The 9,255-nt window shown below is 48.9% G+C and overlaps 1 protein-coding gene across 3 annotated transcripts; it reads left to right on the top strand.

Moving 5' to 3' along the window:
• Positions 1–7,943, top strand: LOC146026797 (zeta-crystallin-like). 3 transcript variants are annotated; one of them, XM_083157774.1, is made up of 9 exons: positions 1–123; positions 1,129–1,249; positions 1,968–2,120; positions 2,771–2,934; positions 3,263–3,314; positions 4,828–4,977; positions 6,390–6,491; positions 6,729–6,824; positions 7,597–7,943. In XM_083157774.1, the coding sequence occupies exons 2-9, from the start codon at positions 1,139–1,141 to the stop codon at positions 7,756–7,758; spliced, it is 990 nt and encodes a 329-aa protein (XP_083013900.1). In that variant the 5' UTR covers positions 1–123; positions 1,129–1,138; the 3' UTR covers positions 7,759–7,943. The 3 variants fall into 3 exon arrangements, with proteins under 3 accessions (XP_083013900.1, XP_083013901.1, XP_083013902.1); XM_083157775.1 differs by lacking the exon at positions 1–123 and adding an exon at positions 546–677; XM_083157776.1 differs by lacking the exon at positions 1–123 and adding an exon at positions 672–796.
• The last annotated feature ends 1,312 nt before the right edge of the window (positions 7,944–9,255 follow it).

The raw sequence follows: 9,255 nt of genomic DNA, 5'->3' as shown, positions 1-9,255 counted from the left end.
CCTCCTCCGTCTTACAGCACGTCAGTGCAGGGCACGCCCCCTGCCGAGCCGGGGGAATACTAGAGCGCGCGCGGCGCGTGCTTGTTGTTCCTCCAGGGTCCTGGCGCCGACGGTTGCAGCAGGGTGAGAGCAAAGCGATGCTGCTGATAGGATACAATGTAACATCGCCTGTTATATGGTGTATTATGTGTGTATATATATATATATATATATATATATGTCTCTGGCTGCTTACATGTCACTCAGCGGGGTCTACAGTACAGTACTACACTACTGTAAGTGACTTCTAGTGCATGCTGAGACTTGTAGTTCCACACGACCTATGGTTGCAGACAGGAGTGCAGGCAGCGTGATCCCCCTGCAGCACAGGTGTCTGCAATCACTAATATAATAATATTATACAGTAGGACATTGCACTCAGACCTAGTGTGACGTCACTTGTGTCACTGTCATTAATGTGTCAGATCCCCCCAGTTTATACTGGTCACCAGGCTCCTATGAGGGGGGGTCACTGGGCCCGAGCGAAGGTCATTGTCATGTGCACAGAACACCCCCCTGTCTCCACAGCCTCCTCTAGTACTTTGTACTGGAATGTGGCTCAGTGCAACCAGTAATATAGATAGTGGGGGAGTGCTGGGAAGCGTGAGGAAGCGCTGGGCTGCGAGATGGACTAACAGGTGTGTGCTGTATTTATACCATACCTCCCTACATGACCCTCTCCAGGAGGACACAATGCTCTGTTCCTGGGCTTCCCTGGTAATGTAGGATTGCCATCACCTGTGGGGAGCTGCTGTAGGTAACTGATCAGAAAGGTGTCAGCACAGGTGACAGTGATTGCAGTGATCAGGAATCTTTGTTGTGGCTGCAAATAATAATAAATACAACCCTGAAAGTTTTATTTGAACACATGCAGAACCCCAATCCCCCCCCCCCCCCCCATGTTATTAGGTAATCCTTCCCAGTTAGGTTGGGGAACATCTGTAATGATCTCTTGTAGTTACATCCGTTTTGCTGTCCAATTGTAGGAGTGACCCCATCGGAAGGTTCCTGCACTGTGTGACCAGGCTCCTGTACGATTATTATAATGACCATATAGAAATGTATATTGTATAACGTGTGTTATTGCAGATAAAGTAACATGGCGTCAGCAGGAAGAGTCATGCGCGCTATCCGGGTGCTGGAATTCGGGAAACCTGATGTTCTCAAACTCCTGACAGATGTCCCACTGCCGTCCCCAGGAGATAACCAGGTGTGGGCCTCTTACTTACCAGCTATGCTTAGTGAATAAGGGTGGGAGAATTCTATGTCCGTAATGGGCCCATTAAGAGACCCAGTGTACGGGACTGGGACAGGGAAGTTGGGGTCCAATGCAACAAATACAGCACATCGCTGTTTGCACAGTACAAATGTTGATGGTTTTGTTCTTCTTACCCTGACTGTAGCTGTTCCTGGGACTAGAGGGTGTGGGGACGCCATGTACTGTAGCCATATAGATCTACAATGTAGGGTCTTTGGTTCATGGAATGGGGGCAGCTCCCCATATATGCAGTATGGCGGAAGGGTGGTCCAACTGTGGACGTAGAGTAATCTAAGAATGTTACCTATCCACTAGGACCCGATACGTCATTAGTATTAATTAGCTGCTGCCTCCGTGCTGTCATTGGCTCCTAGCGGATATAGTCCTCTCCAGCCTCTGCTGAGCAGGTGACACGGACGTGTGCCAGCCATCCATGACTGCGGTATTGATCAGATAAATGTAATAACAGTGTGGCACATTCAGGTGGTGGCCGCCCAGACACGGCCATTTCACAAAAACACCAGTGAACTTCCGTCTACACTGCCACTTGTATCTGAGTCGGCTCCATGTGTACCGGGAACAATGGCTTCTCCCTCGTAGTGACCAAGGCAGATGTTATTTGTTGTTTTTATGAACAATAGTGATTATTTTTCCCCCTCTTACGTTAAAGGTTTTAATTAGAGTCCATGCGTGTGGGGTGAACCCAGTGGACACTTATATCAGAGCCGGTGTCTATGCTCGGAAGCCGAACCTGCCATACACCCCTGGATCTGACGTAGCCGGAGTTGTGGATGACGTTGGCAAAAATGTGACCTCATTTAAGGTAGGGGATAAATTCCCAGTCACACTCATTTTTCCCCCCGTATATATAATACAGGGAGAATAATACTAGGGTCTGGATGTAATGGCGGCTGAGTTTGGTGGTCATGTGGGATGCCGTCAGAACTGGGAATTTTTTAAAGGGCAATAACTTAACATGGCATATCGTGTCTTGTAAATGATTGCCCCTTAAAGTCTGATTTGGCCCATGATCCCGCACGGCCGCTGAACTCTGGTGTCATTACACCTAAGCCTTGGTATCCGTCAGCGGTGGCACATATTTCAGATGGTGCATTAGTAAAGGGCCTGCGTCCATTTCCACAGTAAGGAGTATAACATTTACACGATGCCCACGCAGGTGATGCACAGGCCTCCTCCTATAATGTTAATGGGATCTCCATGGTGCACTTTGGTGGAGTGATATTCTTGTTATCTCTGGTTACAAATTATAAATATCACTTAGGCCGAGAAATCAAGGTTTGAGTTTGGTTGGCTAAATTGTTAGAATTCCCGAGCACCTAGATCTGACAAAAGCCCGGCAGGCCCCGAACTGTGATCCCTAATCCCAAACCAAATCGGGATGGTGAACGAGGAGGAAGGAGTATTGTAACTTATCAACCTGTTCTCATATTGTATTCATTTGATTTTGCACAGAAAGGAGATCGCGTGTTCACCTCGTCGACCATCACAGGCGGGTATGCGGAGTACGCCGTGGCGGCTGAGGATACGGTTTTCCCTCTGCCCGAGAAGCTGAACTTCAAACAAGGAGCGGCCATATCTGTTCCGTACTTCACCGCCTACCGGGCGCTCTTTACCAAGTCAGTTATATGAATGTCTGATCGCTCTGTTTCTATGGATAAATACGTGAGCTGTTACCTGTATATTAAGGTGGATAAACAAGGGCTGATTCTGAGTCAGACGCAAGCGCGCCTGTGTAATCCAGGCGCCATAATCTGTTATTAGCGCTATTTTGCCTAGCGCACATATAAGGACACTGCTATGACACTGCTGAAGGGTAGACGCTACCAAATGCAGTAGTGTATTTGGCTGAGCCTCATTTACACAACTGATTGTCTACAATAGGTTAGTGTCCACCTTAGTGAATGGCCATTTATTCTGTCCTATCATTCTCCTTCTGTTGTACAGAGCACGCGGCAGAGCGGGGGAGGTGGTCCTCGTACACGGTGCCAGCGGAGGTGTAAGTAACACTGCGAATGTGACTGCTACTGACATACCTGCCTGGTAGTATGAAACCTATCATTTCCATGAGGTTTCCTCTTCCATGCCTGGGGTGTTGCTGTCTGCTGTGCTGCTTCTAGCACAGTGTCACCTGTATTTCAGCACTGATATGCAGCCAGACTCGGTGCTACGAGCACCAGCGCAGAGAGCGACACCCTATGCAGGGAAGAGGAACTGATGGGTTTTGGGAGCTGCGGGGAGTTAGCATGAACTCTAAGGATGTCATTATTTTGTACCATATTATACTGAATCCTCTTATTGAAAGTTTTCACACACATTACGGAATTACCCCCAATCTAGATTAGAAATGTTCACTTCTATTCTTAAAATGATTGTGTGTGTGTGTGTGTGTGTGTGTGTGTGTAGTCTGTTGTGGGTGACCTGGGCTCTCCTTGGTCTCCCCTACATGTACAGATGTCATTATTGGGGGAGCTAGTTCACATAGAGCCCTCTCATGCTAAAAGTATGGCAAGGCATGCTGGGATGTGTAGTTTCAAAACAGCTGGAGGGCCAGAGTTTGGACATGCCTGCCTTAGAGACTAGTGGGATCTCGGCAGAACGAGGCCGACCTTACAAGCAGTCAGGCGCGTTCTGCCGAGGATGGCCGGGAATTGTCGATCTCGCAGCCACGCCCGCTTCTCGTCGCTCGGCAGATGGGAGATTGAATCCCGCCAGCCAAATCAGTGTTGAGCCGGCCGAGAACGGGACAGGGTCACAGCTGTCCAGCCAGCCCGACAGTCATGACCCTGAATTGAATACCCCCCTTAGATTACTCTACTTTTAAAAGCTTTAGTAAATTTGCACTTTAAGCAGGTGGAATTGCCCATAGCAACCAATCAGATTCTGTCTATGATTTTCTAGGATGCAATAGAGAAATGATAGAGAGAATCTTCTTGGTTGCTATGGGAACCATCAACTCCTTTCCTTTTTACACGCCTTAGTAAATTTACCCCCTTAGATGCCGGCATCCTCCCACCCAGGAAATAGGTTACATATAATATATAAATTGTCTTGGGCAGCACCCCCCAAAAACACCCCCCACTGAACACAATACATAATACTAATTGGGGAACCTTCTGGGTACAGTGAGTACCAACCAATGCAAACGTTTCCCAATCCCTCTCTCCCTTGATAATTCTGACCTGTAATGTCACATTTATATAGGAAATCTCTTTTTTACACAACATTTTTTTAATTTGAATTTATATAACAAATGTGAGCAACGCGGATATTTTGTGCACCTCTCACAGAGAGGTTGGCACTCATACGATTAATATCACCTAAATATTAGTAAAGGGTAATGTTGGTACAGCCATTTTGCGTTCTCATCCAGCATGTATAAGAAAGCCATGCGTTCATACTCCAGGAGGTAGCGCCATTGCGTGATGTATAATTCAGGCAGCCATGTTGTGGGCATCTGTGGCTGTTCTATGTCAGGATTGTACTCTACCCTCTGTCCTCTCTCCCTATAGGTGGGGATCGCAGCCTGCCAGATTGCCAGAGCCTATGGCTTCAAGGTGTTCGGTACAGCCGGGAGCACCGAGGGGTTAAATCTAGTCTTGCAAAATGGGGCCCACAAAGCCTTCAACCACAGAGAGACCGATTACATTGAGAAGATCCAGGTAAAGTCCTTCTTATGACATTAGAACTTGTATATTTCCCCAGATCACATACTTGTACAATATTCCATGTTACAGCAGTCTTGAAACAATGGACTGTAAGCTTTCATGAGCAGGGCCCTCTTCCCCCACATGCTTTGTCTTCCATCACTTATACCAGGGCCGTAACTAGGGGGGGGCTGGGGGGTCACGCGCACCGGGCGCTGGAGGTGAGGGGCGCTGTGAGGTCCGGTGACAGGTATGTCCGTCCATCTCCTACTAGCGCGGCTGCAGGAAGCGCTGATGACTTCGAAAAGACTTGCCGGACGCTGATTGGCTGAATTCAGCCAATCAGCGTCCGGCAAGTCTTTTTGAAGTCATCAGCGCTTCCCGCCGCAGCGCTAGTAGGAGATGGACGGACATACCTGCGGCTTCAACGGTGAGAGGACTGTGCGGGGAGGGGGGGGTCTCCGGCGCCAGGGACAAGGCGTCATTTGGTCGGTCCCCCCTGTCAGCTGCTAACTAAGCAGCAGGGAATAAACGCTGTGCGCATGCGCACAGCGTTTATTCCCGCAGCCAGGGGGCTGGGGGCATGGCTAGAGGCTCACAGAGCCTCTGGGTCATGCCCCCATAGCGGCAAAATGGGGGCGTGGCCTCGCGGGAGAGCAGCGATTATAGGCCACGCCCCCAAATTAGGCCACGCCATCCTCCGGCGCGCAGCAGCATCACTAGGGGGGGGGGGGGCACCAAAAGACTGCCTTGCCCCGGGCGCCGGAAACCCTAGTTTCGGCCCTGCTTATACCGCTGTTGTGTCCGCATTTCCAACAACGGCACCAAACTGTAGGGCTCAGTCAGTGGCTACATAAGTACCTCCCAACATGGAGGAAGGAAACAGAACATCTGTGTGCGGTGAAATTAGGGGGCATAGTTGTGTGGGAGAACTAAGGGGCATGGATTTGTGCCTAGGGGTGCAGCCCCTCTTGCTAGACACGCCCTGATTCATTGTTATGGGGGCAATACAAGTACTCTGGGAGTCGCTAGTCTTGCCCCCAGGCCCTCTCACCTGTGAATAGATGCAGAGCAGTGAGTGACGGGGCCTCCCAAATCCTCCCTGCCCCCCAATATAGAGCACTACAGCTTGTGGGTGGGATGTTGGGACGGTTCCTGAAAAATGGGGCTGTCCCACCAAAATCAGGACAGTTGGGAGGTATGTATGTAATTTGTATCCCATGTTTTGTACTGTAAGTTTTATGCCCTTGTTATATTACTTATGTACTGTGTAAGGCGCTGCAGACCCCTTCTGGCACCATATAAACAACGGATAATAATAATAATTGAATTAACCGAATGGCAATCAAACTAAATAAACTGATGTACTGTAAAAAGTGGCTAATGGGCAGATAATACAGCTAGCCGTGTTCTGTTGTTATATTTAGGAGGCTGCCGGAGGAGGAGGAATTAATATTATATTAGAGATGTTATCCAATGTTAATCTCGGTAACGACCTGAAGCTTCTCTCAACTGGAGGCAGAGTGATTGTAAGTAGCAGCAATGATGTATCCCCAGCCCCGCCCCTTACATGAGGTCACAGTTATTCTGTCTGATGTCATCCTACCTCTGTACCATCTGACTTCATACTGCCCCCCCGCCCCTCTCATATACCTACCTATACCATCTGACTTCATCCTGCCGCTCACACACACACACACACACACCTGAGACGCTGAGATTCCCCCGTAATGGTCACCGTGATTGTTCTCTCTCGTTTACCCCAGATTATTGGCTGCAGAGGTTCTATTGAAATTAACCCAAGAGATACAATGGCCAAAGAATCCAGTATAATCGGAGTTTCACTGTTCAGTTCTACTAAGGTAATGATCTATAACGATGGATGTTAACTGGAGTCAGTGATTGAGTCTTGCCTGATGTTACATTTTTTTAAATCTGGCTTTGTTTGATTATTTCTTAAACCGGCACTAGGGGGCGCTCTGCAGCTCACCACGGGAAATAGACCATAGACTATAATGCCCAGATAACTGCTGCACATAATTGTAAATAATGAGAATGAAGGATATTACCACCTTCCACACCAAACCAAGAAACACAGCGGGATGTACACAATATATAGATACAAAATTCTATACAATAACAGGCTAGCCCTGCTCCTATGCTCTACGGGGGGAATTCAAGTGTTGTGCCACTAGATTGCTCCTGACCAGTTTCTTTGAAATATATCATTGTGTTGGTTACTCGCCCCAATGGGGCATTATTACTGCTCACCTGGGGAAGATTTCACTCCACTCGCCCTAGATCTTTGGCGCCAGGGCCCACTAGAGTCCACTGCACCATCCATGAAATTAAAGTGTACTGCTAGGGGCTGCTTAGACGAAGGGAACTCCGCCTGCCAACCAATGATCTGCATTTTCCTCAGTGCCCGCAATGCGGGTGTAATGACTCTTATAAATACATATAGATCAGTCAGCTGGCTCAGGTAACATGATTTCCTGGTGGCCAGACGGATGATGGTGGTTGTGGTCCTATTAGACCATTGAGAACAGTAATGTTGGTTTCCCCCCATGTGTACAGAATTTAGCGATGGTGATACTGATTCATACATTACAATATACATTATTACGTTTTCAGGAGGACTGGAAGGAGGCGGGGGCAGCGCTGTTTGGGGGCATGGAGGCTGGCTGGCTGAAGCCTCTGATTGGACCGGAGTATCCCCTGGAGAAAGCCCCTCAGGCCCATGAGGACATCATACAGAACAGTGGGGCCACCGGCAAGATGGTCTTTGTGCTGTAAGCTCACGGGCCGAGGGCCACAGTGATGGCGGTTAACTAAATATCAGAAACCGAGCACTTGTGATCCACTGGAACTGTCGTAGGGAACCTGGTGCTTGTATTTCACCTCTTACAATGTTTGCTAACCTCAGAATTCTGGAATCCATTCTTAAATGTGAAAATAAACTTAATTCTATTTCTAATTTATATCTTTTTGTTGTTCATGGATTCTCCACTGCGATACTGTGACACTAGTATACTTCACTGGCTGTGGCCTTCTGTAAGGTTATGGTGGTGCTCTGCCCTGCGATGGCACAGTAATGCTGGACTTGTGGTAGACTATCCTCGCTGCATTCCTTGCCACCTGTGGGTTGCTCACTCTTTGTTGCCATATCTGCACCAGCTCCTGCATCTTGAATCCTCCCCCTGAGTGCCAGGAGGTTGGGGAGCGGATACAGATGACCTGAGTCCTCGAGGGGCCCTGAAGTGCTGGGGAGGTGTAACCCTGCAATGCTGTGATCAAGGCTTCCCGATGTACCACAGCCCCCATGCATCCGAAGTCTGGCTGGGGAGGGATCTGCTGATGAATTGCCAAGTCCTCTGTATGATCTTAATGGGAGGAGGTCACCTCACAAGTAACATCTTTGAAGTGTAAATCATAATCGTGTTCATCCTATATAATACAAGGCTGCTCCTCACCTCTGTGGGGGGATTTCAAGTTTCCTCTACCTCCCCATGGCAGCCACTAATGGGTTAAGTCCCAGAGGGTAGTCTATTGGAAAGGAGACAAAAAAAGAGAACACTGGCCCCCATATAAGCCCCTCCCATACAGGTCTCAGTGTCTTTTTTCCTTTCCAGGGTAGTGGAAGAGAAGTCTTACCCTGAGCTGCCGAGCTCTCTCCACGGCCTAGTGCTGTTGGGGACAGGCTACAAGTATAGAGGTAACCCGCTGTCAAGTGCAGTAAGGGTACCTGAGTCTGCTGGGAGATCCTGCCGGAGGGAGAGTATGTGCAGGACACGGCGGAGTGAGTACAGGCGCCGGCGGTAATGTGCTGTCAGTGTGGACGCCCGACGGGCGCAGGAATCAGCGTTTATGTCCGGTCGGCGTCCGACGTCACTGGACGGCCGGACAGACGGAACGTGCGGCGCGTCTGATGTCATCAGACGCGGACGGACGCGCCGGCACGCATGAGCGTCAATAGGACGCTGGGAGATATAAGCGGGGCATTCAAACAGACATGGCGGACATAGAGAAATTCTACAGGAGTTTTCCAGCAGTGCGCGTTTTCCCGCTGCAAGAAACCAATGAAACCCAGCAGACCGGTAAGACTCCAGAGATGGCTGTAGCCAGAGGAGTGCAATTATGCCCAAGTACTGATTTGTGGTTTTGCTTCTAGCTAAAGGCTACTAAGCAAGGAGAAGGCATAATGCAGGAAGAAAAAAGGCAGAGAGTCTCAGGGTAAGCTAGAGAGACAAAGGATGTGATCTTAGTATTACTTGTAAGCTATTGTAATTATGG

This window comes from Crinia signifera, chromosome 8 (genome assembly GCF_055691185.1).
Source record: "Crinia signifera chromosome 8, ASM5569118v1, whole genome shotgun sequence".
NCBI lineage: Eukaryota > Metazoa > Chordata > Amphibia > Anura > Myobatrachidae > Crinia > Crinia signifera.
The sequence above is the reverse complement of the archived record's forward strand: the minus strand, read 5'-3'. Positions and strand labels throughout refer to the sequence as shown.

Bases quoted from the DNA above. Each gene is read 5' to 3' on its own strand.
- LOC146026797 (XM_083157774.1), top strand. From the start codon at position 1,139: ATGGCGTCAGCAGGAAGAGTCATGCGCGCTATCCGGGTGCTGGAATTC. The intron at 1,250-1,967 runs GTGTGGGCCTCT...CTTACGTTAAAG, and splicing joins CGTCCCCAGGAGATAACCAG to GTTTTAATTAGAGTCCATGC. The intron at 3,315-4,827 runs GTAAGTAACACT...CTCTCCCTATAG, and splicing joins TACACGGTGCCAGCGGAGGT to GTGGGGATCGCAGCCTGCCA.